The sequence below is a fragment of the Phragmites australis genome, chromosome 16, assembly GCF_958298935.1.
Source record: "Phragmites australis chromosome 16, lpPhrAust1.1, whole genome shotgun sequence".
Taxonomy (NCBI): Eukaryota; Viridiplantae; Streptophyta; class Magnoliopsida; order Poales; family Poaceae; genus Phragmites; species Phragmites australis.
In genome coordinates, this window is record NC_084936.1 from 26772518 (window position 1) to 26795038 (window position 22521).

General features: G+C 43.9%; 1 protein-coding gene across 1 annotated transcript; it reads right to left on the reverse strand.

Annotated features, from left to right (window-relative positions):
- Positions 1-19761: 19761 nt before the first annotated feature.
- On the reverse strand, positions 19762-22521 carry LOC133894815 (pentatricopeptide repeat-containing protein At2g03880, mitochondrial). Its single transcript, XM_062334985.1, has one exon. It carries the CDS (start codon positions 22309-22311, stop codon positions 20395-20397), a length of 1917 nt encoding a protein of 638 aa, XP_062190969.1. The 5' UTR covers positions 22312-22521; the 3' UTR covers positions 19762-20394.

Here is a 22521-nt window from a genome sequence, read left to right on the forward strand (position 1 = left end):
GGTCACCCGAAACCGTTGATTACAGACAACCCAATTGACCTAGGCACCCGTGAAATAACCTCCAGCCTCAACATCCCATAAAGTACTCCAACACCTTAGTGCCTCACGCCTCCAATCCAATCCCCATTCGCATCCGCCGCCGAGCCCACTCTTGACACCACCTCCACCACGCCTCCTCCCCCGCCCCGCTCCTCCGCATGACCTCACCCGACACTCATCCGTGCCCCTACGTATATCTGCTGGAGGTCTTCCTTGTTGGTGTCTCGTGCCCCTACGTGTCACACCCAAAAACCCTAATCTAATCATTAAGCATGCATAAGCATCATGACATCATGTTTCATATGGTTGGTTTTAATTTAAGTAATTAAGCACATATCGAAAATGTTATGTTATTGATTAATACACATTTTCACTATATCTATATATATATATATATATATCATGAGTGGAAATCATTTAGAGATAGTTAGGAAGACCCAAGGTCATTTAAGAAGGAGACGAAAAATAGAAGGAAGAAACGAGGAAAAGAACGAAGGCTTTCAGCACATGGGCCCTTCTCGGGGTCTCACCGGGAAGTCCTACGTTTGACAGCCAGAGCGCAGAGGCTCCACTAAAAGCCATCGACCAACTCCCACTCGCTCTCTCTCATTTATTCACTCCCTCCCCTTCACCAAACCGAGAGAGAGAGAGAGAGAGAGAGATGATCACCTCGACCACCTCGACGGCCGAAGATCGACGGAGAGGACTTACCCGAGCTCCCCAAAGATTTCCTCAAGCTCCTTCTCGTCATCTTCTTCACTGGAGACACTTCCATGTGATTTCTTCCACCTCAAGGCCAAACCCCACCCTGAAGCCTGATCTTTGAGTTTTAAGCTTTCCCGGAGTTGGCCAACCCTTAGAAAGCTTCCTCACACTGAGGTGAGACTTCCCCTACCATTTTTCCATTGTTTCTAAGCTCTAACCAGTCCCCATTTCGTTTAGACCCAGGCTTCACCCTAGCCATGGACTTCATCCATGGGGTCCTCGAGTATGGCCCCGTATATATTGCCTAAATCATCCAAAAAACATATCCCTAGTCTAGTAGAGTGTTTTGGTACCCTTCATGATCAAAGACATCGCTGCAACCTTCGCCGGTGACCTCGTTGAGGTGTCGGTTAGGCCCAGCGGTCTGATCGCCGCTAAGGCCGGTTTGACCATCAAGTTGTAACTTGGCCGGTCAAACTTCCAATTAAACTCCATAATTAGGAGTTAGACCAGAATAGGGTCGGTCTGACCACCATGGGTCCAATCTGACTGCCAGGTCTACTTAGTACTATTTTCTTCTCTATTCGACCCCCACTGTCTGACCGCTGCTTGGGTCGGTCTGACCGCCAGTTACTCGGTACACTGTAATCTTAGGTTGTCTTATACGAGGTTCAAGCCTATTTTAAACCAATCACTTAGGCGTTCTTTTGCAAATATTTTCGAAACATGGCGCATTTCATCTTGTTCAAACCTATTTTAACCCAATCACTTAGGCGTTCTTATGTTGTCTTATTTAGAGGGATACATATCCCTATTGAATTCATGATCTCAAACATATTAGATCAAAACTAGGAACACTCCAAATTCATACACTTCCTCTAATTTTTCAAAACTTAATCCTCCAAGATTAAACTAGGAACCACACAGAATATGCCAAATACCACTAAAGCTTGGATACATCCACTTTTCACCACTAAGGCCAATGACACAAAAGGTTAGATCTAAAACACATTTTAGATACCTTGACTTCTAAATCGAACTCTCAACACAAATCTATCATGCACTAAGCATATGGTTTGAGCACCCGACACAACAATCGAGCAACGGTTTCGGTAGTCCCTCTTGATAGTATGGCTACCAATCCTATAACCCAGTCTTCCACCAAACTCCTTGAGACCGGCAAAACTAGAAAAACCTATTCTCGTTATACCTTTGCCTTGAGCAATCCCGTCAAACTTGATGAACACATTATCCAAGTCCTGATGCTTCTCATAGCTCTTCAAGGCTTGTCATTAACTCCTCTTCTCTTGATGACGATGATCATCATCGCTTCCATTTTGATCTTTACTTGATCTTTCGAAAGCTTGATGAAGTTCACTTGATTGCTTCTCATGAACCAAGCATGGATGATTTCTCTTTTCACATCATCTTCATCCGGCTCACCACTTAGGCATGAACTGCAAGCATCAAGCATACAAGTTGTCCACTAAGCTTGTCTTGATATTGCTTTTTTCAACTTGGCATATTGAATATCTCAATTTAACTCATGCCTTCTTATGTAACCTAACCTCAACTCACCCTCAAGCACAAAACATATGAGTTAGTCCATAAAACCTAATTGACAACTTTATAACATAAGTCACTTGATCTTCACAAGTAACTTAGCATTCATGCTTATTGTCCATCTTCCTGAGCTTCTCATTTATCTTATGAGCATCACTAAGAGCTTAATAACAACGATGCATTTATTTTGATCTTATGATATTCTTCAATGAATCTATGCTTCGTTTCTTATGCATCTTCTATGGCCTAATAACAATTCTCAACATAATTTTTAGTCTATAGGTATTGTTATCACTTACCCGAGCATCACTTAGAGCTTATTTATCTTAATGCATATATCTCCTCCATGCATTACCTATGGAATAACCTACCAACAATTCTCGATAACATTGTTAGTCTATCTGTATTCTCATTAATTACCAAAACCATGCTTAAGGGCTAGATGCACCTTCACCAACACTGATGGCTCCAATCCATGGAGTTTAAGTTCCTGTTGTGCCGTTTGGATTGTTCTGTGGATGCGGATGCGAACACAATGCTCGTTTGGCATTCGTTTGGCTCATGTTTGGTTTGAGTTTGTTGGAGATGATTTCTTCTTCGATTTGGCGTGATCATATTTTCTTCGATTTGGTGCATGGCAGTAGGGACCAGACAGGATCTGCTTCGATTTGGGGACCTGCTTCGATCTTTTGTAAGAACTGATGGGTCCTCGTCAGTTTTCGGGTTCCCGTTGGGTTTAGGTGTGTGGTACATTTTAACTCGATTAGTAATTCAGCTGTGAATCAGGTTTTGAATTTTGGGTTTCGTAGCTAGTGGGTTTTGGCTGAACCCGCACTCGACCTGACCCATTGTCATTCCTACATAAGCACTTAGCATTGTTCATGCCACAAGTAAGCAGTCCAAGCATAGCAATAACGCAATCATTTTTAGCACTCGTTGCTTCTCCCAGAGAAGGTTTGCTGCGTGTTGTTACCATTTTGGGATCATGTCCGCTGACGTGTGGGGCCGGGGAGTGTCTTGTGCATTAGTGACTCTAGTATATTTGTGTTTGATGTGCAGCAGCATGATGGATCTACAGAGATGTAGCTATCATTTTGATCTAGTCCACTCCAATACAATATGATAGTTTTGGATGCTTGCATAATTGCATCACATTTTTTACATGGTCATGCTATCTTGGTGGCGTCGCAATTGCCCAATATAGTTTACTATTTTCTATTACTGCTAATATTTGCAATGGAGATAAACGATATTGATGTGTGTATATGTGTTCTATACTTATGCAGTAGTGTAGGGAGTAAAATGTAAAAGGATGTAAGATAAAAAAACACTACAAGGGAATGGAAGGTGATCGAGAGCATTCCAAAAAAATCCTCATGGTATCAGAGCTAGGTTCTGTAGAAACGCTATAGTAGTGACCAAGGAGGAAGCTGCTGGTAGCTCGGGTTGAAGCAAGGCTGCACGGAGGTGCTGCTAGGAGAGCAGCAGTAGCTTGCGGGCGGCACTCCTGTGCATGAGGTGATTGATTGGGTTGTGCAGTGTTGCAGGTTGAGCACCGGATCGGTGGATTTGGCCACCGTGGGTTCGCTCAAATTGAGAAAGCTTGAAGCAAGAGGAGCTGAGTACAACGGATTTGTACGAGGAGGTGCTAGATTTAGCACATCAGAGGCGTCATGGTGGTCACTGCGTGTGAGCAGGTGGCGTTGGGAGGTGTGCAGTAGAGGAGAGATTAGGAAGGAGTGCTATTGTGTGCTTGGTACAGAAGGCTTGAGCTCACAGCTTGGTGGTTGGATGGTTTAGTCTGTTGGTGGTGAAGAGGAGAAATTGATGTTGTGCATTGGAGTTGGTGCTCCCAGCTGATCCTACTGATGTGCGTGTGGAGATTAAGAAGGATCTAACCAGTGCTAGGAGGTGTGTTCATGGCTGTGTGTGGAGGAGAGTTCGAGGTTGAGTAGGTGCTGATTGAGGTGGTGGCAACTTCCTTTCTAATTTGTGAAGAGAGGAAAGACAGAAGAACTGCTATTGTGCTGAAATTACTTGCCGAGAGGAACATGGGTAGTCTTGGGTGCTTTCTGTACTTTTGAAGAAATGGAGGGAAATCAGGGAACTGAACAAAGTGCTTGGCAAATTGGTATAGCTGCTTGCTGCGAAGAAGGATGAGATCTTATCCTCAAGTAGGGAAATTGTGCTCCACACCTGGTCTAGGAGGGCACTGCTATTGTTGAAGGCGAAGAAACTTGAGGGCTTTGTCAATTGGGAGACGATTGAGCCCAAGGATAAATTAAGTAATGAATGGAAAACTTGGTATGCTACCAATTCATTGGTGGTTGCATGGCTGTTGAGCTCGATGTCTCCAACTATTGTTGGATTAGTTGATACTATTGTGACTGCTTCTGGGATTTGGTAGGCTCTATCAGAGATGTACTCATGTACTGGGAATGTGATGTTGTTAGCTGAAACAGATGATAGAATATACCATCTGATCAGAGGGAGTTGTCTTTGATGGAGTACGTTGCTGAGTTGAAGTGCTTATGGTCTGATTTAGATCACTATGATCCTATTGAGTTGCCACATCCCGAGTGTGTAGCCTGGGTGAAGAAGTGAATGGAGAAAAAAGATTTCTTCAGTTCCCGAGAGGTATAGGCCCATAATTTGAGGCAAGATGTGCTGATGTATTTCATCAAGCTAAACTTCCTAGTTTGGAGTAGGCCATAGTGGCTATGGCACAAGAGGAGACTAGGCTAAAGGTAACAAAAGGTAATGCTTCACCTCCACCCCGTTCAGCTTTATGGTGACAGTATCTCAGGACATGCTATAACTATTGTGAGAAGGGTCATTTGAGTCGTGATTGTCACCAACCTTTCAAGTCCAACCGTGGAAGAGGAAGAGGCAATGATAGAGGTGGACAAAGGGGTGGTGTGAGATGTGGTGGAGGAAGATGTTATAAAGCCAATCTTTCTTAAAGATGGCAATGGGTAGAGATTACCCGCGTGCCCGCAGGTAAGAAACCCGACGGGTGCGGGTTTGGGTTTCAATGCTTGCCCGTGGGTATGGGTATGGGTTTGATCTTAAACCCGATGGGCAAAAGTTTGCGGGCAAGAAAAAGGCATACCAGTGCCCGTAAACTCGTAAACCCGCTCTAATCACGTTACAGGTCCAAGTCACCACTAGGTATATAATCTAGGAGCTTAGGTATAAAAATTCATCCTAATTACCCGCAAACTCGTGCTTTGGGCGGGCATACAGATGCGCCCGCGGGTATAAGATGCCCACAGGTAGCATTTCTTACCCATGGCGGGTAACGGGTACGGGTGCAGGCACAGATATAAGCTCGCAGGTACGGGTTTAGGTAGCCTATATCCGCGGGTATTTTACCCGTTGCCATCTTTAATCTTGCTATGACTAAAGAAGGGGAATCTAATCTAGTCACGGTCCTAGCTGCTAAGTTAGAAGAATTGAGGAAGCTAAAGGAGAAAATGAAAAATTCATGATCAGATGATCAAAGGATAGTGACTTCAAATTCAGATTGGATATTAGATTCGGGTGCATCCAGGCATGTCATGGGTACGTCAAGTGAATTTGCATCTTATACACCATATTCATATGAATAGAGAGACAATCCAGACTGCTGATGGGACCTCTCGACCTATTAGAGGTGTGGGCATGGTGCAATGCCCACCATCTATTACATTGTCATCAGTGTTATATGTCCCCTCTTTTCCTGTGAATCTAGTTTCAATAAGCTCATTGGTTGATCAGATGGATTGCCGTGTTTCCCTTGATCGTGAAAATTGTTTAATTCAAGAATGGAAGACGGGAAGAAGGCTTGGGACTGGATTTCGACATAATGAACTATGGTATCTTGATAGAAGTAAGACGGAGGAAACAATTGTCCTGCTTTGTCAGCTGTTGCAAGTGAAGAGGAGATTAAGGTAATGCTTTTACACTGTCGGCTAGGACACATATCTTTTGATATCATGAGAATGATATTTCCTAATGAAATGTATAAGGTGGATAAGCATAAATTAGTATGTGATGCATGCGAGTTTAGGAAGCACACAAGAACTTCTTATCTGAGTAGGGGATTGCGAAGTGTGTCACCATTTATATTAATCCACTCTGATATGTGGACTTCTCCTGTCACTTCTGTTAGTGGAGCGAAATATTTTGTCATATTTATTGATTGCTACTCTCACATGACATGGTTATATCTTATGAACTATAAAAGTGAGGTACTTGAATGCTTCAAGGACTTATGTGCATGTATGAAGATTCAATTTAGTACTTAATTTCAAATTATCAAACCTGATAATGGGATTGAGTATGTGAACAAAGAATTTGGAAGCTTTCTTTCCAAGGAAGGAATTTCACATTAGACCTCATGTCCTGGTACAGCCCCACAAAATGGAGTAGCTGAAAGAAAGAACTGACAACTCTTGGAGGTAGCACAATCACTTATGCATACTATGAATGTGCCTAAGTTCTTGTGGAGTGAGGCAGTTATGACTGCTACTCATCTTATTAACCGCATGCCATCAAGATTGCTTGGGGTGAAGACACCTTATGAAACATTGTTTGGGAAAAATGAATTTGTTGTTCCACCGAAGGTATTTGGGTGCACTTGCTTCATTTGGGATCATAGACCTTCAGTCGGGAAGCTAGATCCTCAAGCCATCAAGTGCATCTTTGTGGGTTACTCATCTGAACAGAAGGGATACAAGTTCTGGAGTCCATCTGAACGTCGTATGTTTGTGAGCGTGGATATGACTTTCAAAGAATCTATTCCCTAATGGGGGAAAGACAGATTTAAGTTATTTATTTGTTGATCTTGAATCTTCTGACATGGACAAGGATGGTGCTGAGAAGGAGAATGGAGAGGGGAGCTATGACTGGCTTGATCCTGTGTCTAGATGATGTGAACAAGCTGGTACAAGAGGAAAGGGGGAGAAGATCACACACAGAAGATAATCTATGAGTGTATACGAGAAGGAGGAAAGAAAATACCATATAATTTCCTCATGTTGGTGATGAGGTTGCAAGTAACGAGGGGCAACCGCAAGTGACTGAGCTACACCAATCACCAGTTGCTGGAAATGAAGTTTATCAACTATTGGAGACAGGGGGAGAAGAGGTTGAAGCTTTGAAGATGCAGGCAATGATGGAAATAGGAATGACATAGCTAACTATGTCTCATATGATTTGATGTCTTCTGCTTTTACGGCGTTAGTACAATCAGTGACAATCCCAAAGGATTGGAGAGAGGCCAAGCAGAATCCAAGATGGAAGGAGGCCATGCTCGAGGAGCTAGCAACACTTGAGAAGAATAAGACTTGGGATCTTGCTGCATTCTCTGTGGGTACGAAGGTAGTTAGTTGCAAATGGATTTATATGATGAAGCAGAACCCTGATGGTAAGATAGAGAGGTATACAACGAGATTGGTGGAAAAAGGGTATAGTCAGACTTATGGAATTGATTATGATGAGACATTTGCACCTGTTGCAAGATGAGCACGGTAAGAATACTAATCCCTTGTGCGGATAATTTCAATTGGCAATTGGATGTTAAGAATGCATTCTTACATGGAGATCTTCAAGAGGAAGTTTATATGGGAATTCCACTTAGTTTTTCTACTGACCAAACTAAGGGAAAAGTATTGAGATTGAAGAAGTCATTGTATGGTCTAAAACACTCACCAAGAGTATGGTTTGATCGGCACGGACATGCAATATGCAGCATGGGGTGCAAACAATGTAATGGGGATCACACTGTGTTTTATCGTCATTCTAGAAATCATATCACTATTCTTGTAGTTTATATAGATGACATGATTATTACTGGTGATGACACTTTAGAGATGACTCAATTAAAGGAGAATCTAAGGAATGAGTTTGAAGTTAAGGATTTAGGTCAACTCCGTTACTTTCTGGGCATTGAGATAGCAAGATCTCTTAGTGGGATTATTCTATCACAGCGAAAGTATGTCCTAGATTTACTAAATGAGACAAGTATGCTTGGATGTTGCCCTACTTCTACACCTGTTGTTGGTGTAATAGGTAAGGGGGTGCCCCACGTGTTGGGTCTCGCACCGCCAAGTGTCAGCTGGCTGCAGGTATTGTCAAGACTATGACCACATCACGTGACCAAGGTGAGGCTTGTGTGATCAGCCCGTGGCCGCAAAGCAAGATCTTGCGACCAGCCCTTGCTGGTCGTAGAGCAGGTCCTAACCAAACCAGTCAAGTCTCATTTAATACTGCCTACTCGAGTGTTTTTTTCCTTCCTCAGGCACTTGCTTTCGGCGAGGCATGGTTGTGGGGTGGTGTGGAGTGGCAGTGACCCTCCCATAGCATTTAATGACGTGGGGTTGTCTGGCGGGTGAGCGTGCGGTGTTCGATGATGGTACATGGCGCGCAGGATGATCAGGACAAAGCAGGCATGCCTATCCGACATCATGATGGGCTAGGGGTAGTTGGCTTCGTCGAGGTAGGCCTGCCACAGGGTTTGACACGGTCTAGTTGTTTGTGCATCTTTGCCCTTGGTATATAAAGGGGTGAAGACTTTGCTTGTAGAGAAGGACATTCTGTAACAAGCTCACCCAATCCATAAGATAATACATAGGACGTAGGGCTATTATCCCATGGAAGGCCTGAACTTAGATAAATCTTTGTGTTCTTGAGAGTCCAGTTTGATATATACCTAGAAGAAATGTAGATCAATGCGCTCATCATTTGGTATACCTAGGATCATTATCAGGGATCATCCCCCGACAATTGGTGCACCAGGTAGGGATGCATTTTTTTTCACATTTCTGTAAGTATCGATACTATGATTGGGCTACCCATTATAGGATCTAGGATATTGACTAGAGAGGGGTCAATATGCGGTTTTTAAAACTAATTGCTAAGCGATCAACGGAACTTACAAAAATAAACTAAAGATCACTAGAGCAATATGAAAACAACTAAGAGCTATGTCAAAGTTTGCAATCCTAGGGTGACATGCAACAATTTATATTCTAGAAAGATAAATTGCATAAAGTAAATTGCATAAAAGTAAATTCTCAAAGGATGACACACAAAATTTATCACATAGTATCGATGATTTACCGATAAACCCTAATCCACGTTGAGATGAGTTCAAGCTTCTAACCGATTCTCTATTAAGTATCCAATTCTCATATGAGAAAGGGCTCACACCGAGCAACTTGATCTTAAGCCAGAATAAAATAAGAACTACTCAATACTGCGATTCTACTAGAGTAGCACTTAGCCTCTCTGGCAAGGCATGCTTAACGCCTCTCACAATCACCGCTGTGGCTCCTCCACAATCTTCTTTAAAAGGCTCAACAACGCAACAACCTCCAAGCCGTCTAGGAGGTGGCAACCTCCAAGAGTAACAAGTCGATGACACTTGCTTGAAGAATCACTAGTGCCCTAATGCTCAAACTTTTCAAAGTGATGCATTAGATGCTCTCAAACTCTCAAAAATGCAACCACTAAGTCAAGAGAGGGAGAGGAGGAAGGAAAGAGCTCCAATGAATTGTAGTGAAGTGCTAGAGAGCTTCCTTGAACTGGCCAAGCTCTTATTTATAGCCCACACTCATGAATATTGTCAATGTTGTTGATTTGACACATCTGCACACTGGGCGGTTAGATCGCAGCTCAAACGATGGTCAGACCGCCACAAATACAAGGGCTATAAAAGGCATGATGATAACTCTGACACACGTCTGGCGGTCAGACCGTGACCCCTCACAGTCAGACCGCGACCAGGGAACAGAATACCAAAACTCTGTTCCCAGGTGAAAGTGCATCTAGGCCTCCTATGTGGGTTTTGGATAATTAATGACAAATGATTAAGGGACTAATGAGTTTAATGAGGTTTTGTATAGGTATAAGTCCCTTTGAAGAAGTAAAATGACATTGGCGTCCCTCAAAAAGAAAAGAGAAGCGGCATATAGTTACTCAATAGATTTAAATTTACTTTATTTTCGAATTTGAGTATAGGTGCGCCGTACTATCAAAAGAGATGCGTTTAGATTGACTTGAAGTTGTCTCAGTGCTCAAATAACTCTTTTAGACCAAAGATGAGAGACACATATCATCCCACGAATACCGGATATTTTAAAAAGTTATCGGGACCCGAAGTCTCTGGGTTGGCCCGGATACTCCGGGTGACCGGAGTCACCGGACAATGCTCCGGCAGGGGGTTCTCGGTCTATGGTTCAAATTCAACCCATAGTCTCCGGGTTGGCCCGGATACTCTGGGTCACTAGAGTCTCCAGACGATACTCCAGCAAAGAGTCTCGGTTAGAGCCTAAAAGTTTCACCCAGAGTCTCTGGGTTGACCCAGATACTCTGGGTTCTATGTTCATCTGGACCCTCCGGGTTGGGTTTCGGACAAGCTCGTGGATGTGTGATAAGTGCTAACCCAGAGTCTCCGGGTTAATCTGGATACTCTGTGTCAGTATAAAATGTACTGTAATGGCTAGTTTTGGGGGGTTAGGTTTAAATACCCCCTCCTTCATTTGTTGCTGAACCAACTCGAGACAAAAGCATTCAAAGCTACTTTAAAGCCCTACTACTCCTCTAGTGCATTAAATCTTGCAAGGATTTGAGAGTTGGGATTGAAAAAGTATGATTGAGTGCTAGTGAGCAAAATTCCATTGTTTGAGCACTTGAGGTCTTCATCAAGCCGTCAAATCACGTTCTTTACTCTTGGAGCTTGAAGCTCCTAGACGGCTAGGCGTCACCCGATGAGCATCCAAGCTTGTGGAGTACCTCGGGAAGTTTGTGAAGGTCATCCTCGCCTCTGCAAGGAAAGAGGAAAGTTGAGTAAGCTCCGAGCTCAATCTTCGTGGTCGCTCATTGAGGATAAGGGTTGAGAGAGACCCGACTCTTTGTGAGCACCTCAACAGAGACGTAGGATCATTTGATCCGAACTTCAGGAAACAAATTTGTATCTCATTTGATTTCCTTGTTGTTCTAGTTGTTTTTGGGTGATTTCCACCGATCTACATGTTTATGTGTTTTTAGTTGCAGGTGATCCTTTGAAAAGCCTTCATACATCCTTAGGAACCTATGGTAACACGTGACATCAAATAGATTCCCTTGGAATTTCATAGCCTTCGATTTCCTGTTTCATCCAGACTATCCGTGCAGAACCCGAAACCTCCGGACCCGAAGTATCCGGGTTGACCTAGATTATCTGAAAAGTTTAATCCACTGCAAAGTTTTAAATTTCAGAAAATGCCTATTCACCCCTCTCTAGGCGACATCTCATACATTCACCAGGGTGGTCAGACCGCTACCCCTCACGGTCAGACGGTGAGCAAAGAACTTAATGCTAAAACTCTCTGTTCCCAAGGCAATCAGACCAGCCATGCCGGCGATCAGACTGCCAGCCAGACCAGAGGGTCCAAACCCCTGTGTTCATTTGGCGATCAGACCGGCACACTCTTCGATCAGACCGGGATTGAGTTCTACTAAGCATCGACCAAGTTTATACAGCGGTCAGACTGGCCTCTCCGGTGGTCAGACCGTCACAGCTTAGAAACATCTCAAAGACAATCTTTCCATGGTTTCTCTCAAACTAAATTTCCCACTCTGTATGAAATGCAAGTTTGACCAATTGTGGCACTATAGATATCTCAAGTAAATGCACATCAAACCCTCTTAATAGTACGACACTTATCCTATCAATCCAATCAATTTCTCTTCTCTAATCTCCTTTCACCGGTAAAATAAAGTGCTCTACAATTATACCTTTGCCTTGAGCTAGCCATTTTCATGTTTTTCACTCATGCATCGTCTAGCTCCGCAATATCTTTATGACTAAGTTTTTCATAACTCATTCAAACATGTTAGTCCACAAAATATATATTGTCATTAATTACCAAAACATGAATTAGGAGTCTAGATGCTTCAATCTCCCTTTTTTTGGTAATTGATGACAATAACACTAATAAGTGATGTGATTTATGTTTTGAGTCCACTTTAAGCGATTATCATAAAGAAGACTCGAATGTGAGTTTCTATAGTAAGAAATTCACGGATATGAAACTAAATAGAGATAATTTGCTATAAAAACTCATGTCAAGGTAAGCTCCTCTACACATATGCCCATAAGATTTAGAGTAAAACAAATATCACAAGTTAAAATTTTGATAGAGTTTACCTTGTATATATGGATCCGAGAAAAGAGATATGATCAATATAATCAATAAGATCACCAAAGAATATTTTCCTCAAGACATCCAACAAAAACTAGAACATATAGATAGAGATGAATATGGAGATAAGCAAATAAACATATTTCATCATATTACAATACTTAAAGAAATAAAGATGCAATGTCGTTCATTACAATGCTTAAAGAAACAAAGATGTAATGCAAGATAGTTGTCTTCTTCACTTCTTTCAACTTCTCCCCCTTTGGCATCAAATACCAAAATATCTAGTCATCCTGAGGAGGAGGAGGATAGATACTATAGAAATGATCGGAGAAGGTAGTGAACTGATTATCAAGCCACTGCTATCCAAGAGAAAGGTTATGAAACATTTCATTCAATTTTTGGTTCTGATCATTGAGAGTGGCAATATCCTCTCGAGCCAGGGAGATAGACTGACGAGTAGATTGCAATTATGTCATCATAGGTTGATAGAAGTTCTGCTGAAAGCTAGCCTGGAAAGAGTCCAAACTCTGCTGAAAATCCTGCTGGATGGATGTCATATAAAGATCAAAGAAACCAGCTCGAGGTGCCCACTAAGGAGGAATGTTATCTTGAGATTCCTCATGCTGACCTCCCTGAGCTGCAGGAATATCCTGATCTCCCTAACCTCTATTCAGAATGCAGGGATTCACTTTAAAAGGCTTGTATCCTATATGTTTTATATCACAAGATGTTTGCTGAACGTTTGTCTTCATGAGAATAAGAGACATTATAAATGGAGCAAAATAAAGATTTAGAATTATGCTCACTGTGATCATCAATAGCCTTCAAAATGTACTTGATCACATCAATTTTCCTCATGTCCATGATATGATTAATGATATTCTAGTAATGATCCCGAATAGCATCATTGTTTTCACTTTTTGGAGCAAAAGTGGTTCTTACAATCTTATTGATCGTAGTGGACAATACCTTCAGTTTAGTCATTGTCCTAAGTGTGACTCTAGGAATAACCCCATATGACTTATAGAAGGCACTCCACATATTTTCAGCCAAACAATCTTCATAATTTATATCAATAGAGCCATAAACAAGATCATAGGGGGTTCTCATATCACTTGCAAAATCCCTAAATGAAGCTTTATATTTTCTGGATCCTATCATCCACTCAATTTTCCGAGACTCGTGAGAAATCTCAACTGTTGCATAGAATTGCCTGATGACAATAACATTCTAATTACATTTGAAACTCACTAACTTATAAAGACCTAGCTCTTGAAAGATATCAGATAAACCATCCATGCTAGGCTAACTTCTCACATAATATCAATCTATCTATTTTTGTTCAAAAATTTTCTTATTCAGAATATGACCATAGAAGGCATCTTGTTACACTATGGTATAAAAATATGGTTGAGAAACATCATTATCTAGAGCATATTGATAGGTATTTCTAGCTCTAGTATATTCAGTTGAAGTCCAAGATTTTCTATACCCAACATAAGGTTGATGATTAATTTCAAGATCCTTATCACTGGCATCTTCCATGTTATGATCAATATTACCGACAAAAGATGAGGTTTCCTCACCAATATCCTGAGATGGCATCAAATCGGAGTCCTAATGATCATCCACTGAATCTGAGGCCACCAATCTTTTCTTAGCCTTACCCCGACCGACCACAATCTTTATCAACCTCTTCCTAAAGCTACTTCCACTTCCACTGATCATATAAGATGTCACAAGGAATTAGATGGAGGAAAAGAATTGATACAAGATGAAACAGTGAAGAAATCAGCTTCTGCCACTGCTGGCGGCCAGACCGGCATAGGTCGTGGTCTGATCGCGAGTGCGCAAACAGATCCAACTTGATGGACTTCGAAGAAATTTAAAGTTCCAATCAATCAAACTTTGAGCATAGCCTAATTTAGGGATCCAGATCCTCTAACTTCAGCAACGTGAAGTCAGAAACGCACAATACACTGAGTCTGAGTGAACAGTATTTTGCAGTCGGTTACTGTATCGCAGGTACTGTTCACCAATACTGTAGCACGCTTTTACTGTCCACCAAATACTGTAGCATTGAAGTCACCTGACTTCACATTTGAGTGAAGTCAGGGGATCTCAATCGCTAATTTAGACCATAGCAAACCATTACATTTAACTTTATCTCAAATCCATATCTCATAAGATGGATCCTCTCTTTAAAATCCTAAGCATGAAAAATAAACCTTAAAATCTATGGTAAAAGGATAGGAAATCGAGGAAATGCTGAGAAAACATGGTGCAGGAGTCTACGGTTGGACCGGGGATGGTCATGGATCGACCGGGGACAAGGGATTTGGGCTCCCCTGAGTTTCCACCGAGTGCACGAGTTTGTGAGAAAGGAAAAGAAGAAGTGCTCGGTTGGGAGAGATAGAGACTGGAGGAGAAAAGAAAGAAGATCAATGTGGACTTAACAGCCGCTGGCGGTCAGACCGAGACTCAGGGATGGGGTGTAACGCTTTCATGGCACGACTGTGAGAAGTGCGCTGGCCGGACAAGTTCTAGCTCGTCCTAGCTGAAAAATACGATAGCTCGACCAACCCGAAGGAGTTCCTACAGATCTACACCACCATGGTGCAGACCGCAGGAGGTGACGAGAAGGTCATAGCAAACTATTTCCCAACCGCCCTAGCTGATTTGGCACGGTCTTAGCTGATGAATCTACCCCATGGGTCGGGTAGGTCTTGGGAAAACTTGTGCGACTAGTTCATCGCTAACTTCCAGGGGACCTACGCCTGACCAGGGGTCGAGGATGACATGTATCAGGTCAGTCAGTAGCATAGCGAGTCGCTACGAGATTACATCTAGTGTTTCACCGAATGCCAGAATACCATCCCAAAGATCACGGGCGAGTTTGTGGTCACAGCATTCCGGAGGGGGGGTCAGAGACCAGAAGATGGTTGAAAAGTTAACCACCAATGAGGTCTAGAGCACCACCGAGCTCTTTGAGCGCGCAGACAATTTCGCATAAGCCATTGAAGACCGAGAATGCTAGATCGGCGCGAAACCACAGCCGACATCCAACCAGCCCGCTTCTTCCAAAGGAGGCTGCCAGAAGGAGAAAAAAAACAAGCGCAAAGCTGGACCACCCGACGTCATGGTTGTCGAGTAAACCAGCCAACCACACGATGCTTCGAGAAGAAGGACGATAAGAAGGGTAGAGGCTACTGCCCGATCCACCATACCGACACTCACGACTTGACCGAATGTAAGGTCGTGCGAGGCATCATCGACCAGAAGCTTGGGGAGCAAAAGCCCAGGCGTAACGATGATGGAGAAGATGGGGCCAACCCCAACCAGTCAGATCTAGGCTTCCAACAGATTAAACACATGGTTCACCATATCTTTAGAGGAGCAGCGGGGTATTCCTCGAATAAGGAGTACAAATCAATTGTCCGTGAGGTATGCGCGACCATGCCAGGTCCGAGTTCACGATTGAAGTGATCGGTGATCCCCCTCACCTTTAGCCAGGCCAACCACCCCGCATACGTCAAATGCTCTGGACAATACCCCATCATGATAAAGCCCACGGTGCACAATGTGCAAATTGGGTGTGTGCTGGTCGATGGAGGGAGTTCCATCAAACTCCTCTTCGTTGATGCGTTAGACAGCCTGCAGATCTCGAGGAGTGCGTTGAAGCCATCTCGCCCTTCTTTAGGATCACTAAACTCTTCGGCCAAACCATTGGGTCTAATGTACAGTGGCTACAGAGGATCCCGATCGGATCGAGAGTATTCCAAAAAATCCTCAAACGGGATGACAGGGCAGACGGTTGAGGAGAGCACATCACACACTTAAATAAAACATCTGAAGATGGCAGCCTCTGGGTTTTCTGGTAACAGTCATTAGCAGAGCAGAAACTCGTATGCATCCCACAATTTGAGCCTCAGGTTATCGTAAGATAGTGGTCTCAATCTCAACGTCTAATACAGGACAGATTACAGGAGCACAGAAATTTAAAAGGATGAAATCAATCTGTTTCATATCCAAATTGAAACTTCCCTTTTGAAACAGACATGTACAAATACATAATAAAAAATTAGAAAATGAAAAGGCACCTCCACAGAATTTATCTTCAAGATGAATCAAAGTTACTGTCAGATTGGATCCAAAGAGAAGTCTGCAAACAGACGCTAGAACCCAATATGGCTCCTGTCTTCTGATGATCAGTTCAGACATTCATGTTACAGTGACCCAGGACACCTGATTGGCAGGTCCGCATCATCAATTTGGAACAGGAGGGGTGCTGTGAGTACAGGCTAGTAGTAGCTACCAAGCACCTCAGAAGAGATCCCATTACTCATTTTGGGACACTTCAGGATCCTAATCTAGTTTGGATCAGATACTAGGCTTAAAATTGAATTCAGTGTACTATCCGCAACTACTTCAGTAATGTCCTAGCTGATCCCTCAGTTCTTGGCCTTGGAGAACCAAAGGCACCTATACTTCTCGCCACTGACTGTAATCTCCAGGGCGCCATCTTCGTTATCCTGATTCGAAGCCGTTCCCATGAGGACGCTCTTTTCTTTCTCCAGGTTCTCCCTTTCAATCTTCAGCCTTGCCTCTTGCCGCGCAATTTCGGCCTGCCGAAAACAAGGCATAGCATGTCAAATTACAGGTCCCAAAAGCAGTATTAACTGTATTAAAGATGAAGAAATGTGCTGCGATTTTGCAGGTGCACGGCACTTAGGCCGTTTCATGAGGGGAGAGTAGACCGTCAATGAGTTTTCTCTGTTGGTTTCTTTTAGCCTTTCTTTTTTCCTTTTATCTTAAATGTTTGTTTCCCCTTCTTATTAATATAATTTGGCAGCTCTCTTGCCATTTTCCGTTTAAAAAAGTAGTATTAATAATGATGAACTACAAAACTATTATTGATTAAAAGGCAAAAAAAGTTAGATGTCAGAACTCAAAAGGTCCTCGAATTCAACTATGAGACTATGACATCCAACAAAGCATTCGATAGAGAAAATGTTATTTGACAACACACTTGTATCAAAAAATTATTTAAGAAAATTCCTAGGCTTCACTTTGCCTTAAAGATGAATATAGTCAAGGATCTCGTTGTGTAGAAGAAGTGAGCCATTTCACTAAAATCTAGGATAGAGACTCCATTGCATAATCAAACGATTCAGTGTGAATTATGATCTTTTCATTCTGGCTGTAGTTATCTGTTCGTTTCCATGATAAGTGCTAGCAGAAGATGTGCATCTTCCAAAGATAACTCTTAAGTATTGAACATTATGTCATCCATCTTGCTCATTTAGTTGTTGCTTAGACTATTTCTATCTTACTACTGTTTGTTGACCAGAATTTAACATCATATGCTGCTTGCAATCAGATTGAATGAACAGCTTAATTGTGGTCACACCAGAAAGGTGTCGCCAGTGACAATGATCACCAAGATGCTGGACGTCAACCTAAAAGCTAAAACTGAATTTTACAACGTGGGCTGATGAAAGTTGAAAACTAAGTCCTTGAGCGCTGAGGTCTCCAAACTAGCAGCACACACCACAATACTACATAGCATCCTTATATGCTGGAAACAGAACATCGAATCAATATGGGTGCAGGGACTCTACCCAGAACAAGATTGGTGTATCCCTATTCACTAGTGGGTGCACACATTTATCTCTATTTTCTCACCTCCTCCCCCAACCCGATCTATCCAGGAACCTCTCCCAACCCTTCATGTTACCCATGTGGGAATTGTCTCCACTATTTCACAATATAGGGTCACTTTCCTGTGTTGTGTTGTTTTATTCGCATTAATGGGCAAACAGCCTTCAAGGCTATCCACCCTTCCATCCAGGTTGTAAAAGCTAAGTTCAAGCAGGAATTTGCCCAAGTCATTCATCGGATGTAAACCTTATGGAACAATGGTTTGCTTATTTAGGTTAACTTGTTTAGGTTTTCTTGTTTTTTTTTTTTTTTTTGCTAAACTTCCCCGGTGCTTCTTTTATGTTATTTTAATATATATCCAGTAAGAGACGATCCTATTGTCCGTTCAAAAAAATATATGGACAAACAACCCAACTGTTGGGACAACCCGCGCCGCCCAACCTTGCCCTCACTCAAATGTAGGCGGCTCAACAGGGTGTCCGGTGCAGCTCGACTACACGTGGGCGGCGGCAGTGGCCATGGTGCCCGGTGTGGTGACCGGTTAGTGGTGGAAAAGGAAAAAAGGGCGTGGATCGAGCATCTATGGGGTACAAGGGTGCTCACTGAGCTTTCGGTTGAGGCGGAGAGGGTTTGAGGAGTCCCTACGATAGTGAGGTGGTTCAGCGGAAAGGGCGTGACGGCGGCGGCGGTTCTCCAGCGATGGATTTCTACGATTGAGCGAGGGGAAAGGTTTTAAGGGTGAGGGAAATGGTGTAGGCACGAGGGATTGGTCAACGGAGCACTGAGGAGGGGTTGGTGGTGAACGCCTGAGCTTGGGAAGAAGAGCAGCATGGCAGCTCATATGGAGCTCAAGCGGCGTGGGAGGAGGTTGGGCGAAGGGCGCCTTGGGTCAAGCTACGCGAGCGGAGGTCGGGCGACCGGTGGCTGACCTTAGGCGGCGAGCGGCGCGGACGAGAGAGGGATGGAGAGAGAGTGGAGAGAGCCGATGACAAGTGATCCCGCAAAGCCGTATTCATGTACGAATCAAACTACGCAGCCATATGGGGCCAAAACGTTTTAAAATGGTGAATATGACATTTTTTTAAAGTACAACAAAGTTGCGGTGATATTCTTTAAAGTTTCAAAATACGAGTGATATTCTTCTGAATCGGCCAAGTTACAGTGGCATAAAGCCAATTAACCCTATTTAATATGACATTTTCTATTCTAGTCACTTATTATGAGTAATGACTACTTGAGCATCTGGGTTCTTATCTTCACATGAGTTATCATCTTTGGTTTCTATGTTCTTTATCTTCACCTGAGTTATCATCTTTGGTTTCTATGTTCTCTACGGAACTGAAAAAGGCCGGCTTTATTCCCCTCGCTGCCTTCGTGACCTAATGTACTCCCTTCAATCATAAATATTTATCGCTTTTAACTTTTTATAGTTTTCGACGTACGACTTTAACCTTGATTTTCTATTAAAATATAGTTATAATATTTAATAAATATATATTATTATATAAATATTTTTAAGACAAATCTATATGATTTTTATATTTTCAAACTAAATATTTTGAAAGATATTGACGATCAAAATTTTAAAAGTTTAATCGGATCTTAATCAAAACTATAAATATTTATAACCGGATAGAGTCCTTGTTAACCATCACAAGAAACTGAATAGCATCGACATCAACTCATCAAGAAACTTTGTGCTCCCTCACGAACTTGTCAACCACCGCCTTTATCCGCACCAACATCTCGCCGCACCTCACGAACACCACCGGCACCGGCACTGGCACCGCTCCTCCTTTGCCCTCTTGCTATCGGCGCCGTGTCACCGGTGGCCTCCACGGGCCATGGCTGGTGCAGTGGGGCTTGGTGCTCGGTGGAGAACGCCGAAATCTTTGGTCTCGTTCTGTTTCGGCGCTTGCGCCTGTGGCGAGGCTGCGTGGATGAGGTGGACCAAGGAGAAGGGGCTTTCATGGACCATGACTTCTATTTGCTCTTATTGCCTTCCTTTTTCTACCTTTTCCTCTCTCTTTTTGCCTTCTTTATCCTTTGCTCTTTTTGACTACTGGCTCTCTTTTCTTGCTCTTCTTTCAATAAATACAGAATTAGATTATTCTGGCAACAACCGACTGAACCGAGAGTACATTTTCTGTACCCACCTTCACAAAGATCAAAGAATGCCTGCGAGCATGATAGCACTTGTCACCATTGACCACTAAACTCACCAAGTGATGCCAATGTGGAACACCATCCCTGGCTACCAGTAGTCGCCACAGGAGCAAACTCCATCCTGTAAATGGTGAAACCGAACAGGGTCCCTGATGATGATCACCTTGTCTTCGCTCTTGGAGACGAGCTTCGCAAAGGAGTGGCAGTCGCCACAGATCCTAAGGTTCTTCATGATTCTGATAGGCTTCCCTTCCATCGCACGCATTGTGCCAAATGCTATTGCCAGCTTCTCGCTGTGATATTTCAGCAGATCTTCCTTCTGCTCGCTTCCAAGATCCTGCAGCACAAATTCTGTCTGCGGGACATAACCCAAAGCGTTGATCCTTCCAATCAACCGGTTCAGCTCCTGAACTATGGCATCCGAGCATGGGTGTGATAAGTCACCAGCAATGAACACATGGACCTGTTTTTCCAGTTCAATCCAGCTTCGCCCCGGTTCTTTCTTCACCCCTCGGTCTCTCAATGCTTTCCATGATTTCTCAGCATCTGTCCATTTCCGCAGATCTGCATATATGTTTGATAACAATATACGAGCACCTTGGTCGTTAGACTCTAGTATAAGGATTTCTCTGGCTGCGAATGCTGCAAGATTGACATTTTTGTGCATCCTGCAAGCCCCAAGAAGAGTCCTCCATATGACTGAGTCCGGCTCAAAGCCCATCCCATGGATAAACTCCACAGCCTCATCGAGCTTCCCTGCCCGGCCAAGGAGATCAACCATGCAGTTATGGTGTTCTCTCTCAGGTAGAATGCCAAAGAGCTTCTCCATCGACTTGAAGTAATACCAACCATCTTCCACTAGCCCAGCATGGCTGCAGGCAAAGAGAACCCCAATCATTGTTATGCGGTTCGGTGTGATTCCTTCAGATTTCATCAAGTTGAAAACCCTCAATGCCCCAACGCTACTCCCATTTTGCGCCAAACCAGAGATCATGGTGCTCCATGAGATCACATCCCTCTGGGGCATCCTGTGGAACAAGGCATCTGCATCCTGCAAGCTCCCGCACTTGCAGTACATGTCGAGAAGCGCATTGTGCAGAATTAAGTCCTTGTCATACTTGAGCACATGAGCATGCACCTGCCTCCCCACTTCAAGCATGACCATCCCAGTGCACGCCCGTAGGACACTTGTCAAGGTGCCCTGGTTAGCCGAGAATCCAGCATCCTTCATTCTCATAAACAGTTCTATCGCCCCGACACCATCTCCACTCTGTGCGAACCCCGCAATGATGGAATTCCACACAACCAAGTCCCTGGTCACCATCTCGTCAAAGACACAGTGCCCGCTACCCAAATCTCCAATCTTCATGTACGCGTCAATCAAGGAGCTTCGCACAAACACATCCGAATCCAGCCCAACCTTGACAATGCTGGCGTGCACAGCCGTGAGCATCCCCGGCGTGCCACACACGCCAAGGACACTCGAGAACGTGTATGCGTTGGGAGCCACCCCGTCCCTCCGCATGGCCACCAGGAACCTCAGCGCCTCCTCCTTCCTCCCGTCGGCGCTGGCCAGCGCCGCGACGACGGTCGTCCACGAGACAACGTTCCTCTGGGACATTCCGTCGAACAGCCTGAGCGCGTCGTCGAGCAGGCCGAACTTGACGTACATGGAGACGAGGGAGTTGGAGACGAAGAGGCTGCCGCCGCCGTGCCCCAGAGCTCCATAGTCCCCGCGAGTGACGTGGCGATGGATGAGGCGGCCGTCGCTGGCCGTGCCGTGGCGCACACAGAGCTTGACGAGGCAGCAGAGGGAGACAGGGTCCGCACGGAGGCCCGCCGCGGCGAGGTCCAGGAGCAGCGACAGCGCGGCGGGGAAGGGCCCCTCGGCGCAGAGGCGGGAGAAGGTAGCGAGGAGAGGATGGGGGTGTGAGTGGAGGCGGCGGGTGCTCCGGCGAGTGGCGGCAAGACGGTTGCGAGGGAGACGTTTGAACAGGTAGTTCATTTGATGGCAGATGCTAAATGGGCAACCAGCAGGTGAGTGGAGTTAGCTTGAATACGAAATCCGCCGGGTCAGGGATTCTGCCAAAATTTCATGAGAAACTACACAAATTATGTTTGGATTATGTATCAAAGGGAGTATAACTCTCTCAATCAAAAGGCCCTGTTGGAAGAGGACTGTTCTACAAATTATGGAGAAAAGTCCATACTTCGT